This window comes from Neopelma chrysocephalum, unplaced genomic scaffold (genome assembly GCF_003984885.1).
Source record: "Neopelma chrysocephalum unplaced genomic scaffold, ASM398488v2 Primary Assembly neopelma1_42b, whole genome shotgun sequence".
NCBI lineage: Eukaryota > Metazoa > Chordata > Aves > Passeriformes > Pipridae > Neopelma > Neopelma chrysocephalum.
Window position 1 is genome coordinate 8,158,368 of NW_020897701.1, and position 21,888 is coordinate 8,180,255.

At 38.4% G+C, this 21,888-nt stretch overlaps 1 protein-coding gene across 3 annotated transcripts in view; it reads left to right on the top strand.

The window, feature by feature from the left end:
- PPP3CA (protein phosphatase 3 catalytic subunit alpha) overlaps window positions 1-21,888 on the top strand; it is a 184,629-nt gene that overhangs the window by 140,473 nt on the left and 22,268 nt on the right. For all 3 annotated transcript variants that reach the window (XM_027677139.1, XM_027677140.1, XM_027677141.1), the window contains exons 5-8: window positions 351-496; window positions 2,468-2,607; window positions 11,349-11,426; window positions 13,234-13,328. In XM_027677139.1, coding sequence (XP_027532940.1) covers window positions 351-496; window positions 2,468-2,607; window positions 11,349-11,426; window positions 13,234-13,328 — 459 coding nt within the window. The remainder of the gene's footprint in view (window positions 1-350; window positions 497-2,467; window positions 2,608-11,348; window positions 11,427-13,233; window positions 13,329-21,888) is intronic.

The following is a 21,888-nucleotide window of genomic DNA, read 5'->3' on the forward strand; positions in this document are numbered from 1 at the left end:
ATATTGAGTGATAATGTAATAGCTGATAACCATTCAGCAGATATTTTAAGGCTTGCTGTACAGATTTCATGGCAGACTGAAATGGTATATTAAGTTGTTTATTTACAGATTTTTAGAAAAATTATAATAAACTTGGCAGAGGTTTTATTAATTTCATCTCAGAGCATGAAGAATTTTTCCAGAGGTGAATAACAATTGTTTACTGCCTGCAATTTTTTGCATGAAGTAAACTTTGGGTGCAGTCCTCAGTGCAAGATAGAGTAGTGAGAGCAAGATTGAGATATTAAGCATATTCTTTTTTCTTCTTAAATGTTAATGGCACTTTCTGATACCATCTTAATCTTTAAAAGGTAAAATCAAATATTCAGAACGTGTATATGATGCCTGCATGGATGCCTTCGACTGCCTTCCCTTGGCTGCTCTGATGAACCAACAATTCCTGTGTGTACATGGTGGCTTGTCTCCAGAGATCAACACCTTAGATGACATTAGAAAAGTAAGTCTTTTCAGTATTATCCATTAGCACAATGTAAGCACACCGTCCAATGATTCCTTGTGCCCTGTTAGGAATTATGCACTTTCTTGGAGAAGATATAAAAATAACTGTAGAAAAACCTCAAACACTTAAAAGATATAACGAGGAAGTATTGTAGGATTGCAATGAGTGTAATCAGTATTTTTCCTAAAATAGTCAAGAGCTTCATTCTCAGTAGGTCCCGCTACATTTTTAATAGTTCTGCACGTGAGTGCCTAGCAAATTGTCTAAGTGAGGCTTAGTAAGTTTGTGCTTGTGTGTACTCTTGTGTTCTGAGAAGTTTCTCAGAAATTTCGTGAAAGTTCAGAGAACAATGTCAAACAGTTTCTTCACATAATCCAGTATTGTTACGTGTTATCAAGGATTAATTTCTTTTCAGGTGTTTCATAGAAGAGATTTCAGTCGATATTTCTAAAAGGAGATATTTAAACTATTCATTTTTAGTGATTCCAGTAGGAAAAAAAATCTCGTTTCTTGTTTGCAGTTTGAGACTTGCAAACGTGGATATATACTCTGAGCTTTAAAGTTGCTAAAAGGTAATTTGTATTCTGAGATTAGTTTGTAGTCTCCTAAGAAATTAATATGGTTTTAAAAAAAAACACAAACAAAAAAAAAAACCCAAAACCAAACCAACCAAACAAAAACCTTTGCTTTAAAAGCAATTTGCTTGAGATATTAACTGCACTTTAAAAAATTACTGAATGTAAAGTTTTGTTTCTGAGGTAAAGGTTCACTATCTCAGTAAACAGAAATACTCCCTGCCTAAAAATTAGCTGGCTTTGCAGCAACATAATGGCAGAGTAAAGGTGTTTAACTCTCAGATTCTAGATTAGGTTCATTAACATCTTCACCCAACCCAGGAGGTTTATTCATCTTTGGCAATCAGCAGAAATTAGGTTTGCATATTTATGAATTTTTAATTTAAATGAATTGTAATTGTATAAGCATTAATTGGAGAGGGCTGAAATAAGGTAGAAGTGTAGGTATGCTGTGAATATTTCAAGATGAGAACACGAAGGTAAAATTGTAGAGGTCTCTTATTAAAACTTCTTAACTGTGCATTAAACATATAAAACCAATTTTTAATCTTTAGAATTTTTTGGAGGCAGGGGAAGGTCTGTTGGGTATGCTGCTGAATCATTACTTGATCTTTCCTGGTCAGTGCAGAGAATGTTTTTGACTGCGAGCCTTATTCATACATCCATCTTAACAGGGGTGTTCTTATATGGAAGAGTTCTTGGAGATAACAAGTGGTGTTTTTGTATTAAAGAGTTCTTGCAGGAGAATACTGATTTTTATTATTTCCCGATTTTGCTATACTTCATCTTATTTGCAGTGTGATTCTATATCATTTGAAGTTTTAAATACATACAGTCAGGCCAGAAAGGAGGTTTTAGCTGCTTAATTAGGGTTAAGGCTATGAGACCAGCAAGAATGTCATGACAAGACGCTGTAATGCAGAGATACTGGCTTGATATTTAAATACAACTTTTTTGTGAAAAGGTACAGAAGTCAAAATGGTAACTTGCTTTGAAGTAGCTATTGTATTTTTTTCTTGAGATGTCTCAAATAAATTAAGTGCCATAAGGTTTGAAAAATCACAAAATACAGAAATAGTATATTCTCCTTTGCCCACTGGACTGCCTGCAAAAACCAGTAGAAAAGGGGGGGGGAAGCAGACAAAAATTTGTGTAGAATGGGAATCTGCTGTCTGTCTTAATTTTTAATTATATCTGTTCCTTCTCCTCTTTGTCAGTCTTAGCAAGGAATGTTTACTGTTATTCAAAATCCATTGCTTTAAAGCTGAAAAACAGATTGCTTTGGGTCTCTTGTTTGCCTGCCCATGGAATGAAAAACAGTAATTTTGCTTCAATGTTTCTGTGATACATAGTTGAAAGAAGTTAGTATTTCTTTGTCTCCTATTTTTCTTAGTTAGATCGATTCAAGGAACCACCTGCATATGGACCTATGTGTGACATCCTGTGGTCAGACCCGTTGGAGGACTTTGGAAATGAGAAGACTCAGGAACACTTTACTCACAACACAGTCAGAGGGTGCTCGTACTTCTACAGGTGATTACTGCTTTGAATAGATTTCTGTAGGTGAACTTGTTCTGTTTTTGCAGTATAAATGTCTGCTTGAACTTTGTGGCACTATTTAGGCCTTTTTTCTCCAGGCTAGCCTTGCTTTCAGATAAATCCATGCTCATTTTATTTGCACCTCTTTCTTTAAGGCACAACTGGGAAATGCTAAATGACTTGATTTTATTCCCCAAAGCCTTGTATTTTGCTTATTTCTGTTCTTGTAAGTTAGATAATTAATGTGTCACTTGTAAAAAGGGGAACATAACTGCATTTCTAGTTTGAAAATTAGAACTTAATTTCAAATGAAAGATGCCAGCACTGGAAAACTGATTACCTATTGTTCTGCAGGGTAAGTAGAAATTGTGATTTCACCCTCACAGGTCCTTTTTTTTCCTCTCAGTTTGATGAAACTTTTGTTTATGTTTGGAAATAATTCTTCCCAAGAAATTCAGGATTTGAATAACATTGTTAAATGGGACTGAATGAGCTGAAGTGCAGACAAGTGCCCGTAACATTCTTGAAGAAACATGTATGGACTTAAATGCAAAGATGCCAAGTTGTAATTCATCTTTGAAATTATTGCTTTCTATTGATTTTTGTTAGTAAAATATAACTGTGAGAACATTCCTGGAAAGAAGTAATAGTAATGGAGATAGACATCTAAAGCAAATCTGTGGATTAGTTTGTGACTATTTCAAGGAAGCTTTCTTCTCTGTTTCTTTACCATAATTGTTCTTTAATTATGGGAGCTTTTTATCTCACTCTGTAATGAGTCAGAAGACTGTCTCCTGTACAGCAGAGGAGAGGATTTCCTTGGATGCTGAGGAATGTCCCACTGTCTCCTCTTTGGCAATGCACAGGGAGACCAAAGCAAGCCACGAACAGTTCCCATTTCCTGCTTCTACCTGGGTGCTGACTGCTGCCTTTGTCCATTTCCAGTGGTAGGCAGGTTGGTTTGTACAGCAAGTCCTGTGGACACCAGGCAGAAGACATCCCCATAGGGGTGCTTGAGCTGGTGATTAAGAACCTCTCAAGCATTGCTTTCATTCTCTCTTCATCACAGGATCAGCCTGTGTTACCTCATGAGCAGTGATGGTGATTACATCCCCTCTGACAGTGTGGGGATTTTGAGGGATTTGAGTTCCTTTTTTGTTTGTTGGGTTTTTTTGTTATGGCAGTTAAGAAAAACATACGAGGACACCAGAGTAGCAAAAGTGGCAGGGGAGGAGGTTAAATGGCAAAATGAGCAACGTATTCAGTGAAATCTTAATTAAAAACATAATTTTTGTTCAGGAGAAATGTGAAGATGCTATTGAAATGTTAAGAGGTTGTTGAATGTTTTGAAGGGAAGAAGTTCTGCTTCAGCCCATGCTAGCAACACCCAAGTCTAAGTTTTCTCAACAAACTCAGCAGAAGGAAGGAATCCAGCTCTTTTAGTTGTCTTTGGAAATCTCACCTTGAACATAGCTGACCTGTAACTGTTTAGTAACATGTCAATAGTAAATCAGTGGCTTCCAGCAGTAACCAGGTGACAGAGCCACTAGAATCAGCCTCCCTGTTGGTAACGTTAGCAGGAAGGGAACAGATGGTTTGATGTTTAGAAATGAGTTTTCCTAGTCCTTTCTTGGAGCTGTAATTGCTGCAGTGTGGGAACAGGCTGAGAACGAAGCAGTTTGCTCTGCAGCCTGGGCTGCCAGCACCCACCTTTTGTGGGCAGGTCATACTGCCGCCTCTGGATCGATAACGTCTGGAAGGTGCTCGATAGATGTGTTTGGGCTCATTATGAAAGGGAGTGTCAAACTGTTGCAAACAATTGATCTCTGCAGAAATGGGCTTATGACTGAGAGAGAAAATCATTCCTTTTCCTCTCAGCAGCACCAAATATTGGAGTATGCGTGGGGCTCCCCAGCACTGTGCAAAGGGAGTAATAGTGATTTTCCCTTGTGAAAAGCTTGGCAAACATGCCTTGTGCTTAAATACAGAGCTGTGTATTTAGTGGAACCTCTTTTAGATTTTAAGTTGGGCTTTTTTCAGAGGTCTGCTTCATACAATTACCATAAAATTTCCTTTAAAATATGTGTCAGTTTCCCCCAGAAAATATATCAGATGTAGTCTGTGTCCTTGCTCATGTTCAGAAAAGTGCATGTTTCAGGAGAAGAAGAAATATTTAGAAGGCACCTAATTGTCAGGTCATGTGTGAGGGACATATAACTGCACAATGATTCAAGGAGACAGCTGGCTTCAAGTCACGTTATCTGAGATTATGTAAGGGCAAGTACTCTTTTTAAAAGAAGTGCCTAGTTGCTCTGGAAGGTGACTAATTGCTTACCTAATGATTATACCTGGCAAAAAAAGTTATCCATCAGTATAAAGTGTCTTAATTTTCCTTGCCTTTTCTAGTTACTTACTGAGAAAAGAAACGAATTTCCCTAAACAGGCAGCTCAGCTTGTAAAGGAAGGACTGACTTATGCAGTCCTCCCTCAAGAATGTCTGTTAATAGGATGACTTTGTTTATTCTTCAGTGAATAAAGTGGTACAGTAACTCTCAGGCATTTCTATAAGAAACAGGTTGGACATCAGGAAGAATTTCTTCACTGAAAGGGTGGTCAGGCATTGGAAGGGCTACCCAGGGAGGTGGTGGAGTCACAATCCTTGGACATGTTCAAGAAAGAACTGGACGTGGCCCTTAGTGCTGTGGTCTAGTTGACAAAATGGTGATTCGTCAAAGGTTGGACTTGATGACCTTGGAGGTCTTTTCCAACCTTAATGATTCTATAATTCTATGGCATTTGACTTGACAAGATAAACTGCTACTTATAATCTTGAGAATGGCTTCTTTCAATGATTAGAAAGCTTCAAGAGGTCAGCTGGACTTTTTTTCTCTCTGAAAATAATACTGAGTTATGGAGAGATAGCCACTAAGCAGGTTTAGGCCTTTGTTGAGGTGTGGGGAAAATTCTCCCTTTTCTAAGCCATACAAGGACAGGGAATGTCATCATTTCCGTGAGTATGGATGAAGAATTAAAATGTTCTTTGGTCACATTTGGACAAAGTTATTATCAACATGCATGGTCCTATCCATGAAAATTTGTTATCATCCAACTTGTTTCATTTCCCTTGTGTCTAAACTGTGGTGAAGAACATTGAGAGTTTGGTTGTACTACTGACTTAATTAGCAGTGTCTGACCCTATGCAAAGTATATCAAGGGCTTCCTATCAGGGCTAAGCACATATGCAAGCTTAACACTCACTTTCTGGGATCATTATGTGATTAAGACTTGGTTAATTACTGTTAACAAGAGCACGAGATGGCATGAGCATGGCCAAAGTCTCTGGATGACCTCAGAAGTAGAGCAGATACTCAGAAGTTGTGTGCAGGCATGGTGCTCCAGTAGCTAGGGTTTTCTTAGTGGATTGAATATCAGTTCTTAAGCAATATAAGGTTATAAAGCTTTGAGCTTTATAAAGCTGTTTGGCTGTTGACTACTTTGTTATATTTTTCCAAAGCAAAAAAAAACAAAGGCAGAAATGGCTAGCATTGGCAAGAGTGACTAGCACTGCAGGCCAGGCTCCTCTAAGAACTTCATTTTCCAGTGAATTAGCCACTGGATAACTGTGAAATGGTTCAGCCTTATGGATATTCTGGGGTAGAGTAATAATTTTAGCCCTGCAAGCACATGTTTCAGTGATGTGCTTGATATGCAAGTTAAGTTTGCGAGTATGCAAAGACTAGAGAAATGTCTGCTGAAAGCTTTGGAAAACTGTAGTGTGTTTCAGCTCAGGGTGGAAGGCACAGTTGTATGAATTTTTTTTTTTTTCAGTAGCAGCATTTTAAACAGATTCTTTTACCCACTTTTCCACTCTTCCTTCTCCCAGGCCAGAAGGTTTTTGCTGCCTTCACATTATCTGCCCAGATGTACTGGTAGAATTGCTTGTGTGCTCCATCAGACCTGGGAACACATCCAGTTTTAAAAGAATGACTCTGCGAAAAAGATATGTGTTTATTTGTTCTGATCCCATGCAGTTCCTTGCTCTACTTTACAGTGCAGCTCTGCAGACAGCACAGCACTAGCAAGAAAAAGCAGGTGGAAAGGAATGTTCTGGGAGCTGCTTAAGAAGGCACAGCAGCAAAAGCATTTGCCTATGGAAAGTCAAGTGCAAGGCCAATGGGCTTTGCTGAAAACCTGTTTTTATATGTGCATGTAATCTTAGAGAAGCTTTTGGACTGAATTTCAATGTCCTCTTTTTAAAGAAATGTTTACACCTCCATTTTAATGATACGGTGAAGGATATGAAAAAAATTATATTAATTCCATCCAATTTTTCCAGTAGTTGGTGGAAGAACAATTTAAAAACATTTACCATTTTGGTTCATATTAGCAAAGTATTGCTTTTCTTCCAAAACTGCGTAGAAGTAATCAGTGATTATGCAAAAGAGACCTCAGAACTAGTAAACTGTGCATGAGGCATTTTAATGAAAGAAGGATGTCAAAGCAGGGAATATCACAGTTACATACTCCATGGGGAATAACATCTCTCTAGCTTAGCAGAGGGGTATTTTGTTTTCTCCGTGAGTCACCACTCTTCCATGATTCAGCATGACACATGAAGGCAGAAGGCTGGGTCGCTCTGGAAAAGCCTGTTGCGTGGGGGATTTCTGTTTGTTTTCCCTCTTGGCCAACTGCTTTATTTCTGGCTCATCTGAATTACAGTCTGGGCTCTGCAAAGCAGGGCAAGAAGAAGAGTGTTTCTGGAAGGGTAGCGAAACTAGTAGAGAAACTAGTAGGGAATTTGATTACAAGACAATCATTTTCATTAGAAAAGTTAGGAAAAAATTTCCAAGAAAAAGTCATTTCTGTTAAAGTTTGTTTCTGCTAACTTTTGCCATGGTCTCCATTTTGTTGTCATCTTGCAGGACTTCCTGCTTTTCACTTGAAGGACATGTATTTTTATGTTGAGGAATATAGTTTAATATAAAGCAAACAGATATTAAGAAAGCGCTATATAGATAGCTATGGATAGCATATGTAATAGCTACATATATATGGTGGAAACTTCGCTTCTCCCCAGCCTCCACTTCAACAAGGAGATGAAGTAAAATGCCTATGTGTTGCTTTACTTTTTTCAAAATAAAATATCCAGATAGACTTCTCGTGTGTTGTAGTTGTCTGGGTAATAGGACTGCTGGTACATTGCAGATCCCATCCCATTCACTTAGAAGAAAAGATGACAGGCAAGTGGGTTTTTTTTGGTCAATTTGCATGGAGCACTGTATGGCATTTCTTCCTTTCTAGGTGTGGGCCCTGTAGAATCAGCCAAATTCTGCTGGTAGAAGTCTATTTTGTATGCACTTATGAAGAATAAGATCATTGAGGGTTACAAAAACCCACCACTGTTGTACTTGAAATGGAAAGAAGAATGTATCATGTCTATTTAAGAGCATTTTTTACCACTTCATTATATCTTCTTTAAAAGCAATACTTAACACTGGGTGAAAAGAATACTTTGGGGGAAAAAAAATAATAACCTAGACATTTTGAGCAGCTGCACTGATAATGAACATAATCAACTGTCTATCAGATTTTTCATTATAAACCCCAGTTTCCAGAATTTAATGTAAAAATTTCTAAACAAAATGTACCATAAGTCTACATTTAGTCACAATTAATTATGAAAAGAAATGTATGCAAATTAGTTCTCATTTTCTAGTGGTTTGAATGGCAGCCTGTCAGCATTTGAGATCATTGCAGTTGCCAAAACGATACCCCGCGTAATTTGGGAATTGAAATTATTTTATAACGGTAATCTTTTTAGACAATTCCAGATACCAGACCTGCATCTGAGAATATATGCCAGGTGGCCTAAGTCCAAACCAGCAATATAGCATTCCATTGAGTTTTTAGCCTCTAGCTGCAAATGACATTTCAGTTTCAAAATATCCAGGAAGGTTAGAAGCGAGTAGTAGCATTTCTCTTGGATAATCTGAAGGAAGATGATGCATTAGATTGATGGGGGTTTTTTTGGGTTTTTTTGGTGAGTTCTCATCAGGCTGTTAACTGATTGCAAGTGAGCACTGAAGCTGGTCCACGAAATCATGCCCAGGACAACAGTTTTTTTGTATAATATATAAAAGTTGATATCTTTTTATTATCTTGCTCAGTACGTTTAAGACAGCTTTAATAAAGGTATTTTGCATAACAGTATGACTATATTGCTCTTAAAGTACTGCAAAACAGTCTGCTCTTGCAGGGTCTTTGATAATGCACACTGTTCTTAGCATAATACCTGACCATGAGTTACATTTGGAGATTTAGAGGCTCTGCAAGTCTGCTTGTTTTATTTACAGGCACAATGTGAGCCCACTGTGCCTCAGAGCCAGCACAGAAAGTGACAGCCTTGTGTTGCAAAAGGGCAGGTTTAGATTGAGTATTAGGAGAAATTTCTTCACAGAAGGGGTTTGTCAAGCATTGGAACAGACTGCCCAGGGAAGTAGATGGGTCATCATCCCTGGAGGCATTTAGAGGACATGTAGATGTGCTGCTTAGGGACATAGTTTGGGAGTGGACTTTGCAATGCTGGATTTACAGTTGAGCTTAAGAATAATTTCCAACCCGAATGATTCTGTGATTCTCTGGAGATACCCCAACACCTAGTACTTCCTTCTTTTAACCCTTCCATCTGTTCTATTATTTGAACTAGAAGAGAGCTGAATTCATGGCAGAAAATAATTATGGTGACTGCATGTTACCACAGGGTATATTTTGCCTTTTTTCCAGCCATCAGGTGACATTTCAGAGCTTTTGTGTAAGGTTTACACCTTTGTCACCAGTTTTGATTTTTTTTTTTTGAGCAACAGTTTTGATTGTTGTTCTCCAACTTGCCCAGCAGCGTGGAGAAAGAATTGTAACGTTTACAAGTCACATCCTGGGCCTCAGATCCAAGGAAATCTGTGTCTTGGTCCCAGTTTTAGGTCAGACATTGCTCTGGGGCAGGCTGCACTCGGAAGGAAGCCCAGTTCTCCACCCATGCCAGTCTGTCTCTCCACCACATCGCTTTCGGAGCTAGGGCACTTGGAGCTAGTCAGGCTCACATCAGATACAGAGGCACAGGTGAATCACAGCTCAAACTCCTTTACCTGAGCAGCTTCACTTGCTGCTGATGTACAGGCACTGCTAGTACTGGAAGTAAAGTCAGATAGTGACAGGAGGTGATAACACTTGCTTTCTCCCCAGGTTTAATGTTTAAAATGCAAGTCCTTTAAGCTAATAGCAAGAACCATGCCAGTACCTTGCTGTGCCCTTGCCAGTGACTGACATTAAATGCAGCAGTGACTTTCAGATGTAGGGTCACTGGGCTGCAGGGATGTGGATGAGGCCACTTGCAACCTTACAGAGGTGCCAGCTTCCCACCCAGTTGAAAGGTCGTGAAATATGAAGCAGTCACCTGAATGATTCCTTGTTTTCAAGGGTGAAAAATAAATGGATAAGGCAAAACAAATTATATAGGACTGACCTGAAGAGGAACAAAAGGAAAGTGTTCTAGATGGCATCTGAATCAAGACTCTCCCACGCCTTAGATGTTTTTAGGGGGCTTGGTAAGGTTTTGCCTGTGAAGTCTTTTTCATTCCAGCACCGCTTCTCCGTTACTCTCTTCCACACATGTTCTTAGTTCTGTTTTGCTCTTGCCACAGTTGGCTTTTGACAAGGGAAGCCAGGAAGTTTTCTTGGATTCTGCATTAAATTACTAACTACAGGACAAGAGAGGTTTTGCTTCTTATCTTGCAGTGATGGGTGGCCATTGTGCTTCAGTAGAGGCATGGAGAGTCATCAGTAGTTTAAAAGCAAGAAGAAAACAGTCATTACAGAAAAAAAAATTGAAAGCAACAAAATGAAGTAATTTTAAGTTCCGTAACATTTATTTGTGTAAAATTTTAAATAGCTTTTCTCTGAAAACTTAATATTTCACACTTGTGCTGTCAGAACTGTGTTCTGTTTTTCTTGAATGTGATTTCCATATGTTCAATGTCTTAAAAGCAAGAATAGTTTTCACAGTGCTCAGACTGTTAGAAAGGTCTCCTCCATTCTCCTTATACGCAGCAGTGTCCATGTACAGTAAAGAATATGACAGAGATCCCACTATCACCATTTTCACCTAATGATTTTGTTTTCACTCATGTGGTAGAACATGTCTTGGAAAGATGTATTCAATGGGCACTTTTGGGGAGTTTCAGAAGTCACAGGATTTACATTTTAATTTGCCAAGGGGAAAGGTAATTCTCATTTGTCGATGAGATAAAGTTCAGGAAGATCAAATATCCCCAATTTGGAGATTAACTTGTCTTTCTTCTTTCTATCTCTTTTCTTCTCTTTCCACTTACCACCTTATTTTCTGGTGCCCACAAGTAGCCAGTGTTAGTGAGTGAGGAGGTTTCCTGTTGGAAGGAACCACTGCGTTACATTTCACTTTTTTGGAGTACGTTAAATCTTACAGCATGCCAAGCCATAAGGTGACTCTTATGTAATGAATTGCAACTTCTAGCATTCCACCCCATTCCATGCAGTTATGGGGTGGGATTAAAAAAGACACTGCTGCTAGTGTTGTCTCTACTGAAATCTGCCTGCAGAGCAGGGGTTGATTTTATGTTGCATGATACATTTTTTGGAAGCTAGAGCTCTGTGTAGTGCTTCTGATATTGCCATAACAGGTGCTGTTATCCTTTTTCCTACAGTTACCCTGCTGTATGTGAATTCCTACAGCACAATAACTTGTTATCCATACTCCGAGCTCATGAAGCCCAGGACGCTGGGTAAGTATGTGTGGGAAGGGGGCAATAATAATGTATAATGGCTTACCGTTTGCAAACAGAGCACAGAAAGGAAGAAGAGATGAGTGAGAATGAAATGGAAAACTGAAAATTAAGTTGCAACAGCTGTCACCTTTTACTAATGCTATAAAAATATACACTGGCATTACAGTATCTTTATCATTACTGAGTTACAGGACTTAATGAATCCTTATATATGCCACTTACTTAGCCTTAGTGATTTTAAGTGACATAAAATGACCAAAAGTTATTTTGATGCCAAACTTAGAAAGAAAAACAAATTCATCTCAGAAAAAGTTGATTTGCAAATGTGCCAGAGACTTTTGACGCACAAATTGCCATGATGCTTGGGAAGTGATTTGGCTCATGTAGGCCAGAGCTGTCACCTTTCAAGTCTTTCACAGCTATCTGAAATTTCTAGGCCTACTGGTTTTAGACTTCATAAAAATAAAAATTATGGAGCTCAATAGCCACAATTCTTTTTCTGCAGGAGTATCACTAATTAATTTAAGGAGTTTAACACATTGTATGCAAAAACAGTTTAGGTCAAGCACGAGGTGGTATTGATGGTTCCCCAGCAAACTATCGCCATTGTAAAGAAAGAAGTTTTGTGCTGCTTAAAAAAATTATTTTAACCCTATTATTTGAAATTTATCATACTTGTGAAATATTAATGAAGGATCAGAATCTGAATAAATAGCTTTGCATATCATGCATAAATTATTATTGTGTTTGTTTGGAGGTAGAAACTTTACCCAACTTGAATAGCAATAAGATAAATTAGCAACATTGTACAAATAAGGTCAATGTTCATCATGCATATAAAAAGCTATTCTGAATGTTTGAATTGTCACATACTTGAAAACGTCAATGCAATTAAAAGCAAGCTATTATTGTGCCAAAAATACCTGGCATGGAATACCCAGGGGTAATGAAATTTCATTTTTATTGTATTGCTTTCTGATAAAGGGTGAAAAATTAAATTTTGTAGAAGAGATTACATTGAAACTATACAACAGTTTCACTGCAACTACTGTGGTGGTTTGCCAGATTCTTCAGTTTCTTGCAACTGAGGACTAAAGAGCAGTATTTGGTGTCTTTGTGTCTAAGTACTGTTTGGTTGGTTTGTTTCCAGTTGCTTGCAAGTTTAATGTTTGATTGATTATTTGTTGGTCCAATAAGCCTTTTATTTTTCATAAGGTATCAAGGTTAGGTAATGAAAAGATGGAGACATTAATAAACTGGCTAATAGACTGGATAAGATTAGACACAGCACTGAAAGTATCAGACCCTCTGTTTCCCCTCCCCTTATGCTTTCCACCTCCCCTGGCCTTGTTGTCATCTCCAGTGGGTTATGGAGAACATGCACTTCTCTTCTGGAGGCAGTACTCTGCATCTCCAAGGCATTTGCTGGTGCTTGCTTCATCTGCAATCCCACAGAGGGAAGTCTGGGAATGTCCTGGGGTGCATGCCTGTAGAGGCCACATGGCTCCAACAACAGGCACTGAGCAAATTCATAACAAACTCACCTCTGGCTCACTAAATTTCAGACAGACACAGCTTTCAAGAGTGGTGTGGATCACTGGTCACGCCGAATGGTTGTAACGAGAAAGCCTGTAGGAAAGAGTCTTTCCCATGGCTTTTAAACAGCTCATATGCATGTTTCTCTGTCTTGGCATTTGTTAACAGCCAGTGCAGTAATGTACTAGGGTTTTTTGCACTATATTTGGTCAGTGACGAATATACATTCAACAGTGGGTAATAATTAGTGTCTTCTCTTTACTCTTAGGTATCGTATGTACAGGAAAAGCCAAACAACAGGCTTCCCTTCACTAATCACAATTTTTTCAGCACCAAACTATCTAGATGTATACAATAACAAAGGTAAGAATTTAATTCCTGTTAATGTACAGTGTTCTTCTCTGTTCTCAAATATTTTGGGGTTTTTTCACTCCTTTATTTATCGGTTCATGCCCATTTTCTTCCTCTCTTTATTAGTTCATGCTCGTTCCATTTATTACATAATACAAACCTAATTAAATTTATTACAGGCAGACGTATGCCTCTGAACATTAACTGTATATTCTTAATATGCCTTAGGATATTTCTGTATTTTGACTGCAAGTTAAGTGAATGTTACATGGAAAGCAAAACTGAAAACAGCTCTATTAACTAAGAGAAGTATATTAAGAAATGCTCTAGTTAAGATGTTTAGAGCCCAATGTTCCTTATAATTAATTATTTGACCCTTGCTTCTTTCCAATAAAATTAACAGAGTTTGTATATGGAAACTGTCTAGACAGTTAACAAACTTTATGGCAGATCATCAGTGGATAAAGCATGGGATAGATATTGTCTGTGTTCCTTTATTTTGGGTTTTTTAATCCTTGAACACTATAATGTAGAAAGTTAAATATAATAAAAAGGTTACTGCACAAATAAGAGTCACTGGACACTCTATAAAGTCTCCACTGATTACAAGTGCTTACAACTTCTCTGAATATATTAGTTTATTGCATTCCCGGAAATCTCTAATGAACTGGGGAAAAAAAAAGTCATGTTTCTAAAAATATAGCATTTTAATAAACCTGTTCTCCTATATTTTGAAATGAGAAGTAATGTTCACTTTCTCCTAGTCCCAGTAAAGCTAAAATTATTTGTGCTCCCCTGTGAGCAAAATAAAATAATTTTTACTCAATGATATTCTTGAAAGTAGCTCCCTTGCAAAGAGATTGATTTCTCTTGAGAAGGGATATTTTTAATTTGTATGCTTGTTTGGGAGGAAGTAAGCAATATTTTTTTCTAAAACTTGCAAAAGAAAGCTTCTTCAGGCATCATTTTTTATTATGAAATGTATAATCTAAAAGCTGTTATGCCATGAACTGTATGCAAGGGAAGGAAACACTTCACTTAGATAATGGGGCTTGTACACATCAGATCATAGAATCGTAGAATCAGCCAGGTTGGAAGGGACTTCTGAGATCATCAAGTCCAACCCTTGATCCAACACCACCCTGATTACTAGACCATGGCACTAAGTGCCACATCCAGTCTCATCTTAAAAACCTCCAGGGACAGAGAATCCACCACTTCCCTGGGCAGCCCATTCCAATGCCTGATTACCCTCTCTGTACAGAATTTCTTCGTAATATCTAACGTAAACCTCCCCTGGCACAGCTTAAGACCATGCCCTCTTACTGATATCTGCCTGGGAGAAAAGACCAACCCCCACCTGGCTACAATCTCTTTCAGGGAGTTGTAGAGAGTGATGAGGTCAGTATGAGGCCTGTTAACTTGTGGAAAAATTAGTAAATTATTCTGCAAACCATGCAGCAGAACTGTCAGTAGCTGCTTTCATAAAAGTAGGGGCTCTGCTAGCAACTTAAAAAGTGCAGGATGAAGCAAGAAATGTGTTAATTATCTTGGTGGCATCATTGCTGCTGGTGGGGAAGTGTGTTTAATCTCTGGGTTGGCTGCCTCATGTCGAAGGCTGAGCAACCACAAGACTCTACAAGGAAGATGAGAGAAAGAGTTCACCTTTTGTTTCTTAGTGCATGGAGGTAGTTCTGTGCGATGAAGGCAATGGGTGAATAATGTGAGACCTTGTCTTGAAGGCAAATGTTAAATGCAAATCAATGATTTACCATGTTCAAAATTTTGAATTTGAAACCACTGAGTTTGGGTGGTAAGGAGAAGCACCTCTCCACTACCTCCATTTTGGAAGAGAGAGTCATTTCCCTTGTTCCAGGATGCTCCACTGTGGCAGGCAGGTCTTAAATCCGGTGGGAAGCCTTTTTTGTTGGAAGGCTGTACACAAGCTGCTGAGAGGCGCTGATTATCTGTGATCACAGCTGGAGTTTGGGTGTGCTTTCTGTGATACCTGTTCTGAGTGAGCTTGGGCAAATCAGCACCAGTGTGCCACTCTAATATATGGCTTGTTGTAAATTTAGAGGCTGACCTTTAGCAGCTCTTTTTGAATTTCCATTGAGTTTAACTGCCTGCTTCTCTCATTAGAAGTTTTGATGTGTTACTTCATGTGACTGATTGCACTGGCTCTTGGTATTTAAAGTACATCATGAATAGTTCTCCATGCTGCGTTGCTCATGCATCTTTGTCGGGACAGTGTTTAGGGGCTTGCTTCCCTTTTCAAGAAAAAAAACACCATCATATTCAGTAAGTCCAAAGCATGGGTACTTGTTGGCTTCCATGATTTGCAGCAGATGAATTAACTTAGAACACAGATTTTCTGACTGACTGATTTTGGGAGATGAAAGAAGGCATTTCCATCCAGAGGTGTTGCAGAACAGTTGCTCTAGATGCTGGCTCATCATGAACTGGTGCAGAACCTGATTGATTTTTACAGATCATCTTGGTTATTGTCAGTCCTTGGAAAAGGAGTTAATCTCCTACTAGTAAGTGCCTTCCTGTCGTAGTATGCGTTCTTAGTGTGCCTCTGGTTTTCAGTTAGCTAATGAAGTCAGTCTAGATAAATTCCTGAGAGGCTCCAGCTCCCACTGACATGAAACGGATCATTTATAAATGCAGTGTTGTTTAAGATAAATACATTATTTAAAAAGCTGGAAGAGGCTAAGAGTGCTCATTTTCACCCCAGGTTGATACTTCTCCTACCCATTAAAGCAGATGTAGTTTCTTGTACTTCTTTAAAGCACTTTAGAACAAGTAGAGCTGGTTGCCAACTTTATCCAAGGGCTCCTTCAGTCAGGAGAGCAGCCACTGGGAACAGGTATGTCCTCAAAGAGGAGTAGGGAGGCAATAATTCTAAAGCAAAAGAAGGTTTGACAGGAGTAGCTTAAGATAAGCTACCCAAACAAGACCATGTTCAGCATATCTGCTGTTAAAAGTGCTGCCATGGACCCTCTGCATGGTCTGTCTCATGGTACTGACCCACCATGGCAATCTCTTTTGGCTTTACTCTGCTGGATTCTGGCACTGAAGGGAGTTTTTTGTATCCTTTTTAGTTACTGGCTATTGCTTTGTGAAAGCTGGTGTGTTATTTGTCCACCATGTGGCTGCTGGTCCTGTCACAGCCCCAGGCCACACACACGCACAACTTTGGGTGCCAAAGTGAGGTTTTTCAATTAGGAGGCTCCTCTCAGGGGTTCCCTGTGTAGTAAATGGAGACAGAGAGGCTTTTGGGGGTGATTCAGAGACTTAGAAACTGCCTAGATATTGTGTGCCTTATTTCCTCCTTTTCCATGATTATCCTTCTTCATTATTGTTATTAATTCCTTTCTTATTCATTATCGTGGAGAGCATTGGCAAAATGAAGGAATTTCTATATGTTTTTTGGCGACTTCTGATGTCTTCATAGCTTTCTCAAACATTTCTGCTTTCATTTGTAATATTAAAAGGCATAAAGAAAAAGATACTTTAGGATTATTATTAAAACTTGTTGCAAGAAATAATAGTGCATTGATGATTTTTCTAAGACTACTGCTTCTGCTCATGCAAGAAGATAAATGTTAATTGGATTGTGGTAGTTACCTGTGACTTCAGGGCCTCAGAGGAAGCCTGTGCTGATAAGAAACTCTGAGACAGTTGTGTAAGTACAGATTTACCCCAGATTCAAGGGTGCCCATCACTAGGAGAAATTCTCTATAGCAACAGAATAAGAGTGTGCCATAAATTACTGTATGGTATGATCTGGCCTTGTATCGTGTCTAAACTTTCATTCCTGCATGCAATATTTCCTAATGCCTTAATTAGGACATGCTGTAATGCTGTTCATGACACCACTACCCCCCCTCAAAAAAAAGAAAAATTAAGTGAAAGATTTTACAGAGGCGTGAAATTTGTTTGTAAAGCACTGGCGTTACTTTGTATTTTAGTGACTGGCTGTCACTTCACTAAGTGCATGATTTTTAGCTGAGGGAACAATTTTAACTAGCTGTTTACAGACAGACTATTATCTTTTGAACACTTTTAAAAGATTAGGTTTTGTAGTGGAGAGATAACCACCAGAAAATCCATCGTCATAAAAAAAAAAAAAAACCACCCCATTGTGAAGTTTCTTCCAACATGCTGCAACATACATGTGTGGTTGCTGAAAGGAAAAGCAGATGATGGAGAGAAACAAAGAAAGCATGCAGAAGAGTGTTTGGGATACTAGAAGAATAAAAAAAATCTGTAAATCAGTATGTTTCCTAATGTCCTCATCATCATGGCCAAGCTTCGCGAAGGAAGATTTGGGAAGGGCTCTACCCACATTTGTTACAAGCACACTGGTGGCTAAAAAGGCCAATACGAGATAGGCATGACCGGTTGCAAAAGGCACAGCAGAAAGACTCCTTAGGTGGTATATTCTGCAGGGCACGATTCTTTCTACATTGTCTTTTCTCCTCAAGGGTGATCCTGCGTGCTTTCTCAAAAGCATCAGCAGCGTTATAGATGGTGTGTCTCCAGACCTCCCGGTTGGAGGCCAGAGCAGACCAGTTATGATGATCAATATGGCCAAGGCTGAGATGTTGTTTCAGGGAGTCCTTGTATCTTCTCTTCGGGGCTCCTCTCATGTGGCAGCTGTCAGTATAAAATATCAGCAGGCAGTATACCAAGGATACACATAAAGAAATGTGTCTGAGCCAAATGGATCTAACGGGAAAATTATTTTTGTCTGGAAAAAGGCAGAGTAATATACCTGGAAGACAAGGATGATCTTTGAGGAATATTAGCACTTTGGGAGAAAGGAAAGAGATGTAACCTTCTGTTTGCCCTATCAGTTTTCTTTCATGCCTTATCTCTGCCTCTGTGATGAGTTCTTGTCACGGAAACAGAAGCTTTTAAAGAGGAGCTGTCAGGGTATCTAGGCCATCTCATTGCCGAATCAGAGAAGTTTGCCGAAAGTGATTTTTGCAGTCTATTGATATAATCTTGAATGCTACTCTGTTCTTTCTTTGGAAGACACAGTTGCACATGTAAAATAAAAATCTTCATAATTCTGTAAGGGAAGATTTTCCCACCTGCAGTGAGCCTTGCTTCTGTATTGGATTATTTAGATCATTACATTGTATAGTAAATAATTTTTTCCTTTGATAATGTTTAAACTTCTCGAGCATTTTACTAACCCTTAGTCCTGATCTGACTTGGGCAGAAAATGCTGTGGTTACTTAGCAATTCTCCTTGAGGAGAAGGCAGTGTTCCCAGTTGCACAGTTAATGCTGAAGTTAATTCAGCATTAAATCAGAAATTGAAATGGTTTCTTAGGTATGAAGAATTTGAGAGACCTTTTACTGATCTATTTTCTAAATTCAGGATGAGTTTTCTGAAAAAAATTACAGGAAAATTAGTTAAATTGTTCACTACAATTATTTTGAGGTTGTTCATCTAAAAATATTCTGAACTAGTATTTCTACCATGCTCATTTTTTGTTTCCACTGATGGAAATGTTATCGATTAATTAGTTAATACTGAAAAATGATTCGGCAGATCTTGAAGCAGGATATGTAATGTCTTTGAGAAATTCTGAACTATCTGTCACACAGTTTAATGTTGTTCATGTTGCTAAGGGCTTTAATTCATCTCCAAATATATAGGCTTTTAAAGCACCATTTGAGATGCCAGAGGGTCTGAGACATCTACTCAGATCTGACAGGTATGGCACAGGAGACAGTCGTTCCAAGCTCATTTTTAACTGAGGGAGACCAAGGAAATATAGCACTAGGTGCTTATATTTAATCCTGAGAAGGTTAGAAGAGCTATCTCCATTTCTAGCTGAAGGAAGGAGGTTTCTTACCCGCACAGTTTTCAACACCCATATTTCTAGCCTTGGGTGCCTGTGGTAAATGTTTAAAGCTAAACAGTACAAATGCTCTTTACCTGCTGTGTTAGTGTTTCATTTCACTCTGATGTGATTTCAGGATCCAATATCTCAGTTTACTAACATTGGAAAGAAGTATAATGTCATTTGGGATATCTGCACATCTTCACTTTACAAAACATTAGCATTTAAAACTTATTTACAGCAGTGAGTATCAAAATTAGGTTAAAATGTGTGTGTCTGTTAAGAATAATAAAATAAGATTCTTGCTCTGGTTGGTGATTATACACAATAATGGCTGGTGGCTTGGTCTGCTAGCATCTGTCTTAGTACGTGTTTGGAAAGAAAAGTATTGAGGTTGCAGCCTGGAATAATAAGCAAATGTTGGAGAGTAAGGTTTTCCTCTGTTACGGGTTTCATAACCAAAGGAACCCATCCCACTGTCTTCTGTCTCCTCCATTAGCAACTGTGTGACCTCTAGTCTTATAATCTTCAAAAGATTTGTACTCTTTCAGGGCTGCTGGGGTCTCCTATGTCTACTTAGGCATCAAGTTAAGATGGCCTAAGAACTGAAGCAGAGGTGAAACTCCAAACCTTTTCAGAGCCAACAAAGAGGAAAAAGAGAGCTAGGACCAAAAGAAGGAAAGGGACCAGAAAAGCTCAGGGAAACTCCTGCTGTTATCTGAGAAGCATTTTCTTCTTGATCCAGATGAAGTTTTCTTCTTCTGCTCAAGTAGTAGTCAGAACTTCACAATCATAACAGGAGCCAGTTTGTTTAATATTAAATGTCATCTTCATTAGTTATCTGTATAATATTTTGTGTGCATTGTGCTTGTAAATTACAGATTTTTAATTAAAAATGCCAAAAAGTATTTGCGATACTGGTAATTACCCTACTTTATTTTATTCTTTTAAGAGGAGGGTTATTTTAGAAGACTTCTTTCTCTGTTATTACCCTGCTCTATTGTATAGTGTTATTTTTCTTCAAGTGGCTTTCGAAGTAATTTGTTTGAGAGATGTACAGGTCATTAACAGAGAATTTTTTAAAATAGTATTATTGGAACTTTCTTTTGTAAGATACTGAGGTATATAAATTGATAAAGTGGTGTGAAGATTTTTTTATTATACTAATCTGAGAATAAATTCTCTCTCTTTCAAAGAAAAGAACTGAACTAAAGACATTTATGTTTAATTTGATGTTTTCTAACTGCTCTGCATATGGTTCAGGCTTTTTCAGAGTCCAATTTTAAAAGTTCCTTGTAAAAATTATTTATTCAAATTTCACAGAATTTAGAAGTAGACTTACTGGATAAATTGAAGAAATAGTGGGAAGGGGAACTACCTCAGCTCACTAAGATGATGAATTTGAAGTTTTAATCCTTCTAAATGAATCTTCACAACCATTAAGTGGTTGGTTTTGTGTGGTTTTGACTAATTTTTTCTGTTAAGAGCCACAAACTATTTATTTTTATTATACAATTGTGTCACTAATAGAAGAAGAATGGATTTCGATCTGCTGTATGTGATTGCAGCCAAAAAGTGGTGGAAATCTTAAGAGAATCGACACTAGTTTTCTCATTTTTGCTAATAGCAGTACTAAGCCATTTTTTCCTTTACTGGCAGTGCAATGACTGATGACTGGGATGGGCAAGAGTCCAGTGTGGTTTATTTAAATGGAGGATGCCTGCCTAGCAAAAGTTTGCATAATTGCTAGTGAGCTGTTCTCTGTGTCTATCAGTAAGTAGGTTTTGGAAACTCCCAGGTCACTCTGGACTCTGTCATTGGCCACAATATGGAAGACATTTAGCACCCTATTAATTTTTTGTAGGAAACAACAGCTTACTGCATAAAAAAAGGTTTCTTGTCTGATTGATACATAGTCAGTGAAAGGAGATAAAGAATCAGAAGAAATTGGTCAGCCCCTTCAACCAACTTTGCACTTCCTGCAGTGCTGTCTCACATTGCAGTTGTGCAACTTCATTGCTGGCTATTAAGTGATAACCAGTCCCTGGAACTATGTACCTTCCTTCCTGGGGAGCCACGGGTGGGAAGGCTGGAGGAAAGGGGAAAGCAAAGTATGGTACACCTCCTTCTTGTGATGGCTGGTTTTTTGCTTGTGTTGATTTAAGATCCTGCATGCAGTCTCCTATAACTGCATCGTTTAAAGACTTTTATGTCTTTGTGTTCAAAGTCCCTTTGGTGGGACTTCAGTGCTAATTTCAAAATTACCTTTTCAGATTACCATTTCAGGTATGAACCTGATGAAGTCCATTAACAGAAGTTAACACTGAACTTGGTATACTGCTTTAAGAAATGGCTATGGCATAAATATCTGTATTTCCACCAGTTAGCAAACACAGACTCTCTGTGTGTGTGTTGACAAGAATGATGCAAATGTTAAATCGTGCAAGTCAAATTGTATTAGTATTGATTCATATTACAGGGAGCACAATCCTAGAGTTTGAATAATGTGAGAAGCAAGTGTCATCTCTTGTACAATACTGTGAATGAAATATGTTGAAAACATCCATTGGAAGAGCAGCATTCAAACTCTGAGTGATAAATGCTCTTCTCTGTTAACTCCAAACCGTGGTTGTGAGGAGCTCAGATAACTGTGGGAAATGAGGGTTTGTGGATACTCTGCTTCATTCCTCACTGGTGGCAGATCCC